This window comes from Rousettus aegyptiacus, unplaced genomic scaffold (assembly GCF_014176215.1).
Source record: "Rousettus aegyptiacus isolate mRouAeg1 unplaced genomic scaffold, mRouAeg1.p scaffold_m13_p_13, whole genome shotgun sequence".
Taxonomy (NCBI): Eukaryota; Metazoa; Chordata; class Mammalia; order Chiroptera; family Pteropodidae; genus Rousettus; species Rousettus aegyptiacus.
Genome location: NW_023416288.1, coordinates 49,457,018 through 49,472,710, shown reverse-complemented (window position 1 = coordinate 49,472,710; position 15,693 = coordinate 49,457,018). Strand labels below are relative to the sequence as shown.

At 62.2% G+C, this 15,693-nt stretch overlaps 1 protein-coding gene across 4 annotated transcripts; it reads left to right on the top strand.

Moving 5' to 3' along the window:
• Positions 1–37: 37 nt before the first annotated feature.
• ABCB8 (ATP binding cassette subfamily B member 8) lies at positions 38–14,867 on the top strand. Of its 4 annotated transcripts, none has more exons than XM_036230673.1 (16): positions 38–237; positions 2,884–3,196; positions 3,535–3,690; positions 3,768–3,862; positions 3,998–4,103; positions 4,579–4,720; positions 4,837–4,998; positions 5,098–5,183; positions 5,298–5,395; positions 5,815–5,920; positions 8,863–8,896; positions 9,101–9,237; positions 9,396–9,490; positions 9,633–9,766; positions 10,527–10,674; positions 11,733–12,115. In XM_036230673.1, exons 1-16 carry the CDS (start codon positions 140–142, stop codon positions 12,010–12,012), a joined length of 2,190 nt encoding a protein of 729 aa, XP_036086566.1. In that variant the 5' UTR covers positions 38–139; the 3' UTR covers positions 12,013–12,115. The 4 variants fall into 4 exon arrangements, with proteins under 4 accessions (XP_036086566.1, XP_016019451.2, XP_016019452.2 ...); XM_016163965.2 differs by lacking the exons at positions 4,579–4,720; positions 11,733–12,115 and adding exons at positions 12,122–12,372; positions 12,870–14,867 and having other exon boundaries at positions 39–237; XM_016163966.2 differs by lacking the exon at positions 11,733–12,115 and adding an exon at positions 12,122–12,260 and having other exon boundaries at positions 39–237.
• Positions 14,868–15,693: the final 826 nt, after the last annotated feature.

The window sequence follows — 15,693 nt, the reverse complement described above, 5'->3', positions numbered from 1 at the left end:
ACAAGATTGATGTGGCTTTCTGCCAATCATCGCCAAGGAGCGAGGGGTTCGTCGGGACGCGGCCAGAGCCAACATGGAGCCCTCGGTGGGATGAGGGTGAAACTGCTGTTGCCGGCTGCTCCTGTCCTCCTGCCCCATCATGATGTTGGTGCACGTATTTCGGGTCGGGATTAGGAGCTGCCCTGTCCCAGGCAGGTCGCCACTCCCCATCCGCTTCCAGACATTCTCGGCTGTCAGGTAAAAAGGGACAAACCTACTGGAAGCGCGGCCCCATTGACCGGCCGGACATGGAGCCCGCCGGGAGATGCAGTTCCGGGCTTGCGAGAGGCCTGTTGGGAGTTGTAGGCCGACCTGGCCCGGGGTGGAATGTCACTCCCCAGAAGATTGGCCTCAATTATTTATAGCGATGACCCGGGTGCCAGCAGGAGGCCCCGCGCATCTGTATCCGCCTGTGGGCGGACTGAGGGAACACCCTGGGTCGATGACCACGCCCGGTCTGTACTCCCCACCAGGGGGCGCCGTGCCGCAGAGGCGTTGGCCTTTCATTAGCCGTTACGGCCCCGTCCTCTTTCCTGGAATTGATTTAGCGATTTGGATAAAACTTACTTGTATCCAGAGACATTTAGTACTGGTGGTGTTCCCAGGATTCTGAATAAGACGAACAAAAGTGGTTCCTGGATGTAATTAACTTTCAGCAGAGATAGTCAGTCTAGTAACTTGTACATGTGCGTGCTTGTGTGTTCACTCTACACACGTTGTTCTAAAGAGAGACCGGTTGGACTCCAGCAGGACCCTGAACTAAGACTCCATTGTAAATGCCATTTGAGAAGGGACTGAATTCCTTCTGACCCTTGAGTGAATAACCTGAGGGCCAGGCAGGCGGCAGATTCACCGGGCGGGTGGATGTGGGCTTGGGACGTTTTGAAACTCCATCTGATTGATAGAGGGCAAGAGCTGGACGGAACAGGAGCCAGAAGTACCGGCGCTGGGAAATAATACGCCAGTTTTGGCGATGAACAAGCCCTGCATAGAGTGTTAGTTTGGGGAAGAGGAGAGAAGCTGGAAAGTGGCCATGGTAAATTATTAAAAGGTTTGAAAACCGTCCTTAGGAAAAGAGTAAGGGTGCTGATATTACTTAAGACAAAGAGAAACCCAAGGAAGGAAACCCAGTAATATTCAAGTATTTGTGCATTCATTTGTGCAGTGGTTTGCAAATCACAATAGATCATAAAATGAACTTAGTGGGTCGGGACCATTAAAAAGTGAATACAATAGAAAATAGAATACATCGTTAAAAAAGTAGAGAAAATATTGTTTTGTGAAGCATTTCAGTTTTGTGTGACATATATACATTTATTGTACTGGGGTGAATGAAGACATAACATAGAGGTGGCAGAAAGCCCAGGCCTCCCTGAAACTCCCTGAAACTCCCAGAAAGGGAAGGACGAGATGAAGTCTGCAGTTAGGAGGACCTGGGACTAGAAAAGATCATCATAATAAAGGAAAACCTCTCATTCACTATTCTTTCTTTAAAAGCCTTCCCCATCAACAATCTCATTTGGATATTTGATCCCACCATATACTCTTGGCCGGATAACTTCTGCTCCTAACAGGCCTCTGTAGCCAGTCTTGTCTTCTTCCAGCCACTCCCCTCTCTATGATCTTTAGAATGCAAAGCCGATTATGTCACACCCCAACCTAAACTCCACAAATGGTCCTCATGGCTGTTTTATAAGGATTGTAGTGACTACTCCTCCCCACCTCACCTTTCCTGACTCCTTCAGCCTGCTCTGTGCTCCCCGAGTGCCCCATGGGTCCCCTCCTTGAACTTTGCAAGCTTTGTCATGAGCTCTTTGAGCCCCCACTAAGCGTGACCACCAGGAGGGTATTTGCTTGGTCCGTCCTGTTCACCCCCTGTTCCCTGTGCCTCGTAGCAGAGCACTGCACGTGGTGGGCACACAGCCCCACACTGCCATCTGTAGATGTGGAAACCGCAAGACAGAGAAGGTGATCTTGGCCTATCTGAGATGACAAGATACGTTATTTGGATTTCTGTTTCCTTTTCTTCCTTCCATTGACAGAGAGGAAGTGTGTCACCCTTTCGCTCCATACATTGTCACATTAACACTTGAGGCCTGGGAGGAGCTGGGGTAATGGGGTGCAGTAGAACTGACCAATGGTTAAAAGACTTGGGTCCAGTCCTGGCCCTGCCACACATGGCCTTGGGCACGTCACACAGGGCAGAGCAGAAGAAGCCTAGGTTCTGGAATCACATGGCAGAGGTCCCGTCTTGTCCCAGTTCTGCTGGGGTACAAATTATTAGCTCTCTCAGCTCCATGTGAATTTTGCCTTCGATCAAGTGAGAATAATGGCATCTCCCTCCCAGAGATGCAGGGATCAAACACAGCAGGCAGGTAACTCAGTGCAGCGGGGCCACCACGGTGGCCGCTCTTCCCTCTCTTACTTCTCTGAGCCTCTGAGCCAGGTGCACTCAGGACTCTGTGTCCTTGTCTGTAAGGGACTGCGTGGACTAGCTGCCTCGCAGAGTGCCCTCCAGCTCTGACGTCCTGTGATCTGAAAGAGCAGGGGTTGAAGCAGGTCACCGACCCCGAGATCTCCAGAGTCCGAGAGGGCCTGGCTGGCTGAGCGACGGCCCCGGGGCGGGGGTGGGGGGACACCTTTAAGACTTCGCTGCGTGCCTCCTGTCACTCCTCAGCTACTCCGCATGCATGTTCGTCGCAGGAACTGAGGTTGCTTGAGCCCGGCCCTGAGAGAGGCAGCATAGGGCCTGGCAGAGGAGGAGTGGAGCTCTGGGTTATGGGTTATCGTTCAGTTGAAGGACATTCGGGGTCCAGAGCCATCAGTGCGATTCTCTCCCTACAGGCACTCCAGTGACCGCCACAGCTCCTACCTCCTCAGGGCCGTGGCCCAGCTGCGGTCCCAGCTCCGGGCCTGCCTCCCTCGAGCACCCCCAGCTCCCAGCCGAAGCCCCTCTGCCTGGTGCTGGGTTGGGGGCATCCTCCTGGGCCCCGTGGTGCTGAGTAAGTGCCCCCGCCTCTGCCTTGTGGCACGGTGTGAGGCAGAAGAGGCCCCTCCCACCAGCTCCAGTCCCTGTGTTGTGGAGTCCCGCTTTAACTGGAAGCTCTTCTGGCAGTTTCTGCGCCCCCACATGCTGGTTCTGGGGGCAGCCATTGTGGTGAGATCTTCCCCCGCATCCTCAAAACCACAGGGACAAGGAAGGACCCAGCCAGGGGGTTGCAGAAGCCCCAGCCAGAGCTGTGTAGGGACAGCGCCTGCCTCGTTAGTGATCTTAGGAGGCAGCAGGGGCTGACTCGGGGCCTGGGGCCCAAGGGTTACCTGTGCAGGGCGGCTGGGTGTGCAGGGTTCAGGGCTCCCCAGGGGCTGGCAGCCTGGATTTTAACTCTCAAAGAGCCACAGGAGCAGCCAAAGCATAGACAGCAGCAGGAGAGGAAGGGCCAAGGTCGGGGCTGGGGATGGGCGGCTCCCTTGTAATGTCCGCCTCCCCAACCTCAGCTGGCACTGGGTGCGGCGCTGGTGAACGTGCAGATCCCCCTGCTCCTGGGCCAGCTGGTGGAGATCGTGGCCAAGTACACGAGGGACCACGCAGGCAGCTTCCTAAATGAGTCCCGGACCCTCAGCACCCACCTGCTCATCCTCTATGGCCTCCAGGTACAGCAGGAGGGAGGGCCTGGGCGCAGAGAGAGAAGTCCCCCCGGGCACCCCTGAGAGCCCCGCCTCTCTCCCAGGGCCTGCTGACCTTCGGGTACCTGGTGCTGCTGTCCCGCATTGGCGAGCGCATGGCCGTGGACATGCGAAGGGCCCTCTTCAGCAACCTGCTCCGGTACTGCCAGCTGCAGGGGGCGGGCGCGGGGCGGCCGGGGGCCCCAGGGGTCCTGGCCAGTGTCTGGAGATGGGGCCTCGTTCTGAGGTGACGTCGCCCTCTCTCCCATCTGCTGCCTCCGTGTCCCACCACCAGACAAGACATCGCTTTCTTTGATGCTAAAAAGACAGGGCAGCTGGTGAGCCGATTGACAACCGACGTGCAGGAATTTAAATCGTCCTTCAAACTCGTCATCTCCCAGGTCAGTGCCCCAGGTACACGCACGCACGCACGCACCTGTGCAGATGCTCCCAGCCAGCCCCGCCCATCCGTGGGCCCTGAGCCGAGGCTCACAGGGAGCGGGGAGCCTGCCGTCTGGTGCGGGTCTGGGTGAGGACACAGGGAAGCTCACGGAAGGGAGGCGCCGTGGCAGTGTCCAAGGTCGGGACAGGCTGCTCCTCTCCTGTCCTGAAACCCTGCCTCCCAGGAAAACCTTCCCAAGGACTCAGGCCAGAGCCTTTCCTGGCCCGGCTCGCCAAGGGCAAAATCCCCCTGGCCTGCCAGGCCCCCGGAGCGCCTGGCGCGCCGCCGAGCACTGAGGACGAGGTGACGGCCCTTAGGGCATCGCCGACGTTCTCTTCTCACCCGCGCGCGATGGCACCGCGGCTGCCGGGTCGCGGCGGACACGGCCCACGGCGGACACGGCCCATGGCACGCCCACGTGGCTTATCGTTCAGTTTCTAGAGCAGAAGGAGCAGCAAACTGGGATCTGCCAGGGGAAGGACGCCGTGTCCACAGGCCTTCTCAGCCCCTTCACGCCTGCTGGGCAAGAAAGGTGTATGTCCCGTGACCGGTGGCCTGCCAGTGGGCTTCCCACGGGTCAGTCCTGTGGCCTTGGCCTCGTGAACGTAGAGCTGTAGCCAGCCGACCCTCAGTAACGTCCCCTGTGTCATGCTGATGCCAGACTGCCTTCCTATCTCTTTCCTTCTCCCCAGGGTCTGCGAAGCTGCACCCAGGTAGCTGGCTGCCTGGTGTCCCTGTCCATGCTGTCCACCCGCCTCACGCTGCTGCTGATGGTGGCTACGCCCGCCCTCATGGGAGTGGGCACCCTGATGGGCTCAGCTCTCCGAAAATTGTCTCGGCAGTGTCAGGAGCAGGTACCAGAATTCCGCCTGTCGCCTCCCCCGCCCCGCTTCCTCTGTGCCGGTCAGGCCTCCCATGGCCGGCCTGGCTCCCTCACTGCTGACTCCCTGCAGATCGCCAGGGCAACAGGCGTGGCGGACGAGGCCCTGGGCAGCGTTCGGACCGTGCGAGCCTTCGCCATGGAGCAGCGGGAAGAGGAGTGAGTCCCGGGCAGGGGCAAAGGCCAAGGCGGGGGTGCTCCCCGTTGTGCTTTCGCCCACCCTGCACCCAGCCCAGCTGCTTCCTGAGGGCTGGGCTTGACCTCCGTCCCCAGGCGCTACGGAGCAGAGCTGGAGGGGTCCCGCTGCAAGGCGGAGGAGCTGGGCAGAGGCATCGCCTTGTTCCAGGGGCTCTCCAACGTCGCCTTCAACTGTGAGTGAGCACAGCCTCGCCGAGGGGGCCTGGGCATGGCCGAGGAGGCGCTTGGGGGGACACGGGACAGGTCCCGGCAAGGCACGTGAGGGGCGGCTCTCATGTCCTTCAGCCGTCTCTCGAGTACCAGGTGCGCGAGCCTGGTCACGCCGACAGGCAGCGAGCGGGCAGCTGGACCGATACCACAGCTGAGCTGTGTGTAGCGTGCTGCCCAGGAGGAAGCCATGGCAGTGCCCCCTTCTCCTGCCACTTGTTTCCAAACGGGGAAACAAAGGCAGGGACCATTCGGGTGACTCGCCAGAACTCCAGTCAGCTGGAGGCACCACAGGGCCTGAAACGGGGGGCTGACCCCCCGGGCCAGGCTCTGTCCTCTGCTCCCCCTGCTTCCTCCCTAACGGTCTGTCCCTCTCACCACGCAGGCATGGTCCTGGGCACCCTGTTCGTTGGGGGTTCCCTCGTGGCTGGACAGCAGCTGAAAGGGGGAGACCTCATGTCCTTCCTGGTGGCCTCCCAGACAGTGCAGAGGTGAGTGTGGGGCATTCCCATGCCTAAGAGCCCTGCTGGGTCGAGGGACGGGGTGCCAGCCTGCTCAGACTGCCGCACAGCCCCGGGCCAGCCCAGCTCCCCCCACGAAGCCCAGGGCTGGGGAGGGGGCGCCCCATGCCCTCCACAGGAGCCCCAGGGCTCACGGCAGCGCCTCCAACCTGATTCACTGACCGCACTCAGAAATGCAGTTGTCACCTTCGACCTTCCAGATGCCTCAGGAGTTTCCCCAACGAGCTTTTTAAAATTCCTTAATCGTTTCTAAGTGCACAGTAGTGTCACGTACACTCGCTGTTGTGCAGCTGTCACCACATCCATCTTTACATGTTTTGATCTTACAAAACTGAAATGCATTAAACGATCGCCCCCGAGCCCCTCCCCCAGGCCCCGGCAACCCCCGTTCTGCTTCCTCTCTGCATTCGACTCCTCTGCTACATCCTTTAAGCGGGGCCACACAGTCTCTGTCCTTTGTGACTGGCTTACTTCACTTAACGAAACGCCTTCCAAGCTCATCCCTGTCATGGCACGGGTCAGCATTTTCTTCCCGTTTAGGGCTGAACAAGAGGCAAGGTGAGGGTGGACCACCTTTGATGCACTGTTTATGAGCTGGCCTGCCATCCCCTGCCTGACTTTGTCCCTGCACCCCCACGCCAGCGTCTCATGGAGCTCATGCTCTGAGATCTCCTGCCTCCCCGGGCCCCCTGCCTGCCGGCGGGCAGCCCAGAGCTGTCGGCCGACTTTGCCACAAGACCACCCAAGGCCTCCCCTTCCCTGTCTAACACTAAACACTCGTGGTTCCTTCTGCCGTTCCTTTGCATTTGCCTTCCCCCACCACACAGGCGAACCGCATATATAAACACACGTAAAGCGAAACTATACGTCACGATAGGTGGGTAATTGAGGAGCGAGTATGCCGTAGTAAGTCATTGAAGAGTGAGACCTGTGTTACCACCAGCCGCGCAGGGAACTAGAACATCACCCAGGGGCCCCCCTGGGCCTCCCCTAGCGGCCCTGATTCCGATGGCACCTCTGGCCTGGCTCTGAGTCGTGTCTCACCACCTGCTTCTTACGGAACGCCTCGCATCGGCCTTATTGTCCTGGGTGGAATGGAGCCGCCCCAGAGATGGGCAGGTGGGAAGGACTCCTGTCCTTGGCCCTGTTTCTGCCTGGCGCTCTCTAACCTGGACCCCTCTCTCTGGTCTCCTCCCGGGTCTCGGGGGGCCCCATCCCTCCTCCAGTCCCGGAACTGTTCTCTGGTGGCCTTGGAACTAAGAGGCTCTGACTGTCGTAGAGCTGGACATGAGGCCGCCCCCTGCTGCCCTTCCTCCAGGCTGACCTTTGGCCTCTAGTTTCAGTCCTAAGGACCCACATGAACCCCCTGGCTCCCTTCGTGTAGTCACCCCTCGGCCTTTGTGGGGCAGTGGTGGGAAAAGTCTCCTTAGGGAGGCAGCTGCACCCCATGCCTGGCCCTCCTCCCTCAGACTCACCTTCCCCTGGGCCCCCCACTCTCCTTATGGCCTGAATCCAGACCCTCTTCTCCCCTGCCCACTGCTCCACCCAGCCAGCTAGTGGAGCTCACGACAAACGAGGAGGCCAGGGGTTTGCACGCGCTGTCGCGGGCTGCAGGCGGGCTGCTCCCACCTTTCGGAAGGCCCTCACTTCGCAGGGATTCTTCACTACCCACCTGGGAGGAATTGGGTCTCAATTTATGAAAAAAGCTGGTGCCTGTCCTCCTGGGGTCCAGCAAGGGAGAGGGGAGGGGAGGGAGGCGGCACTAGAGCCCCGAGGAGATGAAAAGGTGCCTAGACAGACCACAGTCGGCCAGGCTGCCTGGTCCGAGGCCCGAGAGCGGCTCTCCCCCAGCACACTGCCGCCAGGCCCCTGGGGAGAGCCCAGTCCTGCCTTCTGAGCCGCCTCTGAGAGCAAGGTCACGGCACACCAGTGAGTCACGTGCGCCTGGTTTTCGGTTGCTGCCTGGCACCTCTGCCAGCACTAATGGCTTCCAGATCTCTCGCGGAGAATGTCCGCCCTTCTGCACAGATCGCTCGCTGTACTTCCTGGCTCTTCCTTGCTCGATGCCCCCCCCCCCACCCCCTTTGGCAAGTGCTGACAGCTCCCGGCCTGCCAGAACCATTCCCCTTCCCCCCGCCCACCCTGGGGCTGGAAGCAGTGACACCTCTCAGGAGTCAGTCTCTCCTCTCCTCAGGACGGACCTGCACACGCGATCGCGGTCGCACACACCGTCCCGGGCCGCCCAGGGCGGTCGGGGGCTGGTGACTAAGCACTGACTCACCTGCCCCCCAGCCACGGACAGCCCCGCACGCTGGAGGAGGCGGCCCACTGTCTAGACAGACACGCACTCCCCTACCCCGTACCCGGGCTAGCCCACGGTAAAGTGTCTCCAGGGAGTTTTGTTTTGGGGTCCCCTCAGAGTTCCCCCTATGGTCCAGTGTCTGTTTTCCTCTCTCCGGAAAGGTGACCACCCTCTTCCCACCTTAATTAGTCCTGCTTCTGCAGGAGTAGTCAGTGCTGGATCTGACCTGCTTTTGGGGGCCTCACGAGCCTGACCGCTGTTCGTGGCATTGGCGCCACCCAGGGCGCGGGAGCCAGCCTCTGCCCTGCACTCTGCAGGCCGTGTGGAGTGCAGCCCCACCGCGCCCTGGAGCCCCCAGTCCCGAGGGAGCTGGCAGCCCCCTCCGGCCTAGGAGAGGATGTGGCTCTAGAGGAGTAGGGACCTGCCCGGTGACCTGCCTGGCCCCAGGGCTCCTGCGGTCCCAGATTCCAGGAGCGCCTTCTGCGCTTGGCTCCGGGCTGGCTGTTTCCTCGCGTCGCCCAGGTGACCCCTGTGCAGCCGAGACCCAGGCCCTCCCCTCGAGCTGACCTCTCAGGCGCTGCTCTCAACCCTGCTTCTCTGCTCCTCACAGGTCCATGGCCAACCTCTCTGTCCTGTTTGGTCAGGTGAGTGGCAGTCGGGGGTGGGTCGCAGGGTGTGGGCACTGGATCTGGGCCGGAGTCCCATCAGCCCCCAATGTCACTTATGTGCTGCGGGAACTGGGCGTCGGGCAGAGGGGATAATGTACCGTTGGCCAGGAGATGCTACTGTCATCCCAGCCATTCCCTCGGACCCCGGCCCCCCTCACGGCAGACTAAACCCCTCCCCAGGTGGTGCGGGGGCTCAGTGCGGGCGCCCGAGTCTTCGAGTACATGGCTCTGAGCCCGTGCATCCCCCTGTCCGGGGGCTACTGCGTGCCCCGGGAGCTCCTGCGCGGGGCCATCACGTTTCACAACGTCAGCTTCAGGTCAGTGTCAGCGGGCGGGCGCAGGGTCCTTCCCTCCAGGCTGAGACCTGTGGGCTAACGTCTCTAAGCCCCCTCGGGTACAGCGAGGCTTCGGGAGGGGCCGGGGTGACAAGGGGCCGGGAACCTGGTCTCACCGAGGGTGTCTTGGCTCCTCCCAGCTACCCCAGCCGCCCCGGCCTCCAAGTGCTCGAAGACTTCACCCTCACGCTGCCCCCTGGCAAGATCGTGGCCCTCGTGGGCCAGTCTGGCGGAGGTAAGAGGGACCGGCACGCCCCACCCTGTGGTGGCCGCTCAGAGTGGAGCCGCTCTACTGCCACCATGGGTCCCTCGCTCCTGGCAGAGTCTCCAGGAGCCCGTGCCCCCTCCATAAGTGCCCCATGTCCCCAACGCCCCAGGAAAGACCACTGTGGCTTCCTTGCTCGAGCGCTTCTACGACCCCACAGCGGGCACGGTGACGCTGGACGGCCGGGACCTGCGCACCCTCGACCCCTCCTGGCTCCGGGGCCAGGTCATCGGCTTCATCAGCCAGGTGCGGGCAGCAGAGGCGTTCCTCGCCACACGGGCCACCCAGCAAGTGTCTGACATTCTCTCTCTCCTCCCCACGACCCTGCTTCTCTCCCGGGCCTTCTCTCCTTCCCAGCCTGGCCCCCTGCTCCGGAGGGGCTCTGGCCTTTGCTTGTTCTCCGGTGTCCCCCAGGGTCGGAGGCTTCCATGTCCCAGGCTACCCAGCTCTGCCTCGTCTCCCTAGGGCGGGAATGCTGTTCTTGAGGAAAGCCGGCCAAGCCGGTGGGCTGGCATGGCTGTCCTAGGATCCCTGGGTTCTCTGACAAGCCGTGGGGTCCGGAGTCTGGAGATGCCCACGTGGTGTTGCTGGGGACTGTTGGTGGCCTGCCCGTCCGCTGCGCGAGGCCCCGCCACTTTCCCTCTGCTTGAGGCGGCAGCGCCCCGTGAGGCCCAGCTCCCCCGTGTGTGCAGCCACCCTGGGCGGGCTGCCACCGCAGCAGAGGACAGCCACGGCGCAAGGCTCCGCCCTCTCCGTCTCTCCAGGGACGGGGGCTCTGCAGGGCAAGGTGGCTTGGCTCTCCCTGCCACCGTCCTGCTCCCGCTCCTGAGGGGCTCCGTGCCCGCCCCCATGGACCCCTCTGTTCTCGTTTGACCTCTGACTGAACCGCCCCTGCCTGCCCTCCAAGGCGCGCTGGTCTGGCCAGAGTAGCCTTTCCCGACACGCCACACGGGGATTCAGAGCAAAGTCAGAACGTTACCTGTGAACTTCCCCCAACCCTGCCCAGGAGCCAGTCCTGTTTGGAACGACAATCATGGAGAACATCCGTTTTGGGAAACTGGGCGCCTCCGACGAAGAGGTTTACGCGGCCGCCCGGGCAGCCAACGCGCACGAGTTCATCACCAGCTTCCCCGAGGGCTACCGCACCATCGTGGGTGAGTGCCGGGGCCCACGGCGCGAGGCCGGGGCTCGGCGCCGTCAGGGAGGAACAGACGGAAGTGCGGCCGAGGACGGAGACGGCTCTATGCGGACAGGGGTCCAGGCAGAGGCAGGAACACGGCAGTCAGTCAAGCGCTGCGTGACGACGTTACGGACGGTGACGGACCACACGCAGGACGGTGACGGACACGGGACGGTGACACACGCGGGACGGTGACGGACGCGGGACGGTGACCCACGCAGGACGGTGACGGACACGGGACGGTGACACACGCGGGACGGTGACACACGCGGGAGGTGGCGCTGCACACGGCGAGGCGTGCGCTGGGCTCCTCCGCCTGCGGCTGTGCCAGGGCACGCTGACGTTTGCAGAACGGACCTCAGCACGGACCCCGTCGTTGAGCGGTGTGTGACTGTACCAGACCAGCCAGGAATGCGGTGACCTGTGCTTTTGGGGACCTGCAGGGCTTACCAGGGGCCTCCGCATCCCAAGACCCGACCCGCAGTGGAGGGCATCACTGCCTTGTGACTGCTCATTCTCCGGCTCCCACGTAATTCTAGTCCTCTAATTTGAAGCTTTGTCCCTCGTCATCCTTGGAGTTGACTTGGCGAGCAGGCCTGTCCCTCAACTTAGCCGGGACAGGGCTCCGGAGTCTAGGCTCTGCTGCCGGAGGTCCCCGCATGTCTCAGGGTGCCGGCCTGTCTGGGCTTCTCAGTGCTTCTTGACACTGAGGCCGCAGTCTAGCTGAGCCTCCACCTCCCGGACGGTGACCCCCTGTGTGGCCGCCCTTCACGTCCTGTGTGACCAACCCAGCGGCTTGCTCGCCGCTCAGGCTCCACCCTGCCCTGATGAAGGAGCTGTGCTCACACCTCCCATGGGAGGCGCCTCCTTGTACTTGCGGCCCAGCAGCTCCCAGGCTGCTCCGAGACTACAGTCGCCTTGAGGTTCTTGGTGGCTCCCAGGCTGTCATCGCCACAGTTCTCTCCAATGCGGTCTCCCCGGAAGGCCTGGCTGGTGGGCTGCAAATGCCACTTTGCTGTCTCCACACTCCAGGGCTCACCTCTGGGTCCTGGATGTCTCCACAGCACCAGAGTTCCAGGAGGCTGGGGAAAGGAGCTCGAGCCGCAGGTCCCCTCCCAGCCCAGACCCTCCCCTGGTGCGGGAGGGGCACCAGGTGACTCCTGAGGGTGCCCGAGCCCCACCACATGTACGGCTCACGTCACCTGGCCTGCGTGCCCACATGTGCACAGGGATGTGGGATCAGATGCTGACAGGTGTTACCCCGCCCTTGCAGAGATGGCACAAACTCGCACAGGCCCGCGGAGGAGCTTGACGGGCCAGATGAGGAGTTCCTGACAGACCCGGGGCTCCCTTGGGGGGCCGCCTCCAAGCGCAGAGCTGAGGGTCACTTCAGGCCCCTGCCCTGTCCCTTTCGTCCCCAGGTGAACGGGGCGCAACACTGTCTGGTGGCCAGAAGCAGCGCCTGGCCATCGCCCGCGCCCTCATCAAGCAGCCAGCGGTGCTGATCCTGGACGAGGCGACCAGCGCCCTGGACGCGGAGTCCGAGCGGGTGGTGCAGGAGGCCCTGGACCGCGCCAGCGCCGGCCGCACCGTGCTGGTCATCGCCCACCGGCTCAGCACCGTGCGCGGGGCCCACCACATCGTCGTCATGGCCTGCGGCCGCGTCTGTGAGGTCAGTGGGGGCCTGGGGAGCTTGAGTCGTGGACGCCGTGGAACAGCGGCTGAGCTATGTGAGGGTCTGGCCGGGTCCTGGGGACTCCGGGCCTCTCCTGGAGTTAGGAGTCCCGCCCTTCGGCAAACCCTGGCCTCTCAGGGCCCCGGTGTCTTCCATGTCTCCCGGGGTCACAGGGAGGGGGACTGTGACAGGCTGGGTGTGCCGCGGGCCTCGGAGGCCGTGTGGGGCCTGGCCGTGAGCTGGGCTCTGGGCTCTGAGGGAGCCGGGAGCACCCACATGCTCTTCCCACATCCACCTGAGCAGGGCGGTGGCACTTACAATTACAGATGTGCCAGTGGCGTCTCTAACCAATGGCGCTTTGGTTTCAAAGTGTCCCCGGGAGGGACACTGGCCTAGGTGACAGTGAGCCCAATGGCTGATTGAATAGCTGGTTAGCTCTCCTAGCGCCCTGGACTCAGCTGCTCAGGTAACCGTCTGCCCTACTTCCTCTCCAGGCGGGGACCCACGAAGAGCTCCTGAAGAAAGGCGGGGTCTATGCCGAGCTCATCCGGAGACAGGCCCTGGACGCCCCGCTTCCTGAGGCGCCCAGAGGCCCTAGGAACCTCCACCCCAAGTCCTGAGAGCAGCCCTCTGCAGTCCGGTCACTGCCGGCCATTAGTGCCTGGGCCGGAACTGAACCCCCAGGAGGGCCAGCGTGCCGGGCTGTGGGCCACCTGCTCACGGTAAACCCGGACCACGCACCGGACGAGGAGGAGGGCGAGACCCTCCCACCCACTGCGCGCCTGCCACCAGGCTGCCCCCCTCCTGCCAGAACCGCCGGGTCACTGGGCTGCGCAGGGGAGGAGGCAGAGCCCCTGGGGCCTGTTCTGTCCCCTCCCCGTGCCCAGACCCTCCCCACCCCCTGAGGAATTCTGCCAGTGTCCCCTCTGCCTGACAGACATCCAGGCCCCAGCTCCGGGGGGACTTTACAAATTAGAGCCAGGGAGTGGGTGGTGAATTTGCACTGGGGTTCTTCCCCCCTCGTGCCCCAGGACCTCCCAACGCCCTTCTGTCCCCACTGCCTCCCTGGGCCCTGGGAGAAGGAGCCCACTTCCTGGGCCAGCCCCTCGAGCCCACAGCCCCCACCAGGACAATTTCTCATCCTTCATACGGTCCTTATTTCTAGATGTCACCCTCCCCCCGTTCCAATGGGACAGGCGGCCCTCAGGCAGGAGAAGGAGGGGTGGGCCGTCTCACCTGGAGTCTGTCACCTGTTGAAATTGTGGGCAGCCCCCTCTAAACGAGGGCACCAGTTTCGAAGGGGAGAGAAGAAGCCAACACCCCCAACTCCAGCCTGGGGCATGCAGTGCCCACAGTCACCAAAGCATGAGGGAAGGATCAACACTAAGTGTCTTGGGCTGACAAAGTACAGGAACAGTCCGAGGAGGGACAGTCACCAGGCCAAGGGAAGATGGGACCGCAGCCACGCCCTGACGGGCCGGCCGCCTGCACGAGTGGCATGAGCCTGCGGCCCTGGAGCGGCGACCCGGGTGGGGCTGGCGCCTGTCCGCCTCTGAGGGCCTCAGTGGCCAGGGTTCCGCACCAGCGCGTGTGGACTCCCAGAGCCGGCCACCCTCCTGCCCCGGTTCTGCCCACATCGCCTCCCACCGGGCAACCTGCCCCTGAACAGCCACATCCAGCCGAGAGCCCACCGAGCCCTGCTCCCTCGGGTGGGAAGAATCGCCTGTGCTGGGCCGTCAGGGCCCCCCAAGCATTTCGGGTTTATCTTGTGGCGCAGAAGGGGTAGTGGTGGGGGCACAATTGCAGGACGACCAGAGTTGGCCGTGGCCAAAGGCCAGCCTGGAAAAAGCAGTGGCTCAAGTGTGAACGCAGGGGCCAGCTGAGAGACCCCACAGCCTCTTCCGGGTATATCTTATGACTAGATGCTACTTTGGGGACAGACCGTCTACAGCTTACCAGGGCCACAGCCTCCCTGCTTTGGTAGCTCCTTTGCTGGCTGACCAGAGGCCACAGCCCAGGGCACCTTGGCCCAGGAAGCTGAACATGGGCCTGGCCACTAAACACCTCCTAGCGCAGCCAAGGGCAGCCCTCAGTGCCCGGCCACGTTCATGCTGGGGGGCCTGCACCTCCCTCGGAGAACCACCCACGGCCAGTTCTTGCTCCTCTACCTCCAGCCTCTGACACCAGATTCTGGGTCTCTCCATACCCCTCAGGGTGGCCTCTGAATCCTGCCCTCACCCCCAAGCTCAACTAGGGAAGTAGTGAGGTCACAGAGCCTCCGTTTTGGGGGGCCATGCCCTTGGCATGTAGCCTCGACCTCGACCTCGGCTCCTGCAGTTACTCAGTGTGGGCTGTAAGGCTGGTTGTGCTTAATCGTGAAAGCTTGTTTTAAGAGTTTAAGTGGGATGATTCGTGGTAACGTACTTAAAAGTCACAGGGCTACAGTCTCAGAAGGTGGTCACATCTGTGCAATAAACCACGTTGTCCACTCAGTCTGTCTGAAATGTGTTCATTAAGCTTCGATCATGCGTTGGGGATGAGGACCGTCCCTGCCCCCTGAAGCCTGCAGTCTTGTGACGACAGGTGGGCAGGTGACTGCAGCAGTGTGATCGTATTCAGGTGGCGAACTATGTCGTTTCTTCTACTCACGGCCAGGAACCCACCAACATGAGCCTGGTGGCCTCAAGTGCTTCACGAAAGGAGAGGACACAGGGTGGGGACAGGCGAGCTGGACACGAGGCCCAGGCCCGGACGCCGTCCTCCACGTGGCCTGTCTGGGCTGGTTCCCGTGGCCCTCAGCTGCCTGGCCCTCTTGCTGCTGCCTCTCGTCCTCTGCACCTCGGGTCCCTAAGACACCCTCGTCCCACTCAGCGGCACTCATCTTGCAGACTGCTCAATGCTTTCGGGAGGCGCCTGCTCCAGCCGCCGGGAGGCGGCCCACCGGCCCTTGCCTGGATCCCCGGAAGCCTCTCAGTCAGCCGTGCCGGCTCTGCCTTCTCAAGGCCAGTGTTGTCACACCGTGCTAGCCACTGTGGCCAGGGCACCCCAGCTGACGTAGGGGTCCAGTATGCAAAACACGCACACTCTCGCCCTTCTGCTGCGAGTGCAGAGCAGTGTGACTCCTGGGGCCGGGGATTCGGCGGCGTGTGTCAGATGGCCCACGCGGCTGCCTCTTGACCCAGCACTTCCGCTCCTGGGAGCCACAGCTGTGCGACGTCGCTGAGAGCACCGTTGTTTGTGATGGAGGCTGGGAGATGGGACCCCTCGGTGTTTGTCATAGGGACGTCGTGACATAAACGGGGGTGTGTCCGCATAATG

What these genes read in the sequence shown, in the direction of transcription:
- ABCB8 (XM_036230673.1), top strand. Translation starts at nt 140, where the DNA reads ATGATGTTGGTGCACGTATTTCGGGTCGGGATTAGGAGCTGCCCTGTC. An exon ending in TTCTGGGGGCAGCCATTGTG is followed by an intron (nt 3,197 to 3,534) that starts GTGAGATCTTCC and finishes CCCCAACCTCAG; the next exon opens with CTGGCACTGGGTGCGGCGCT. An exon ending in TCATCGGCTTCATCAGCCAG is followed by an intron (nt 9,767 to 10,526) that starts GTGCGGGCAGCA and finishes AACCCTGCCCAG; the next exon opens with GAGCCAGTCCTGTTTGGAAC.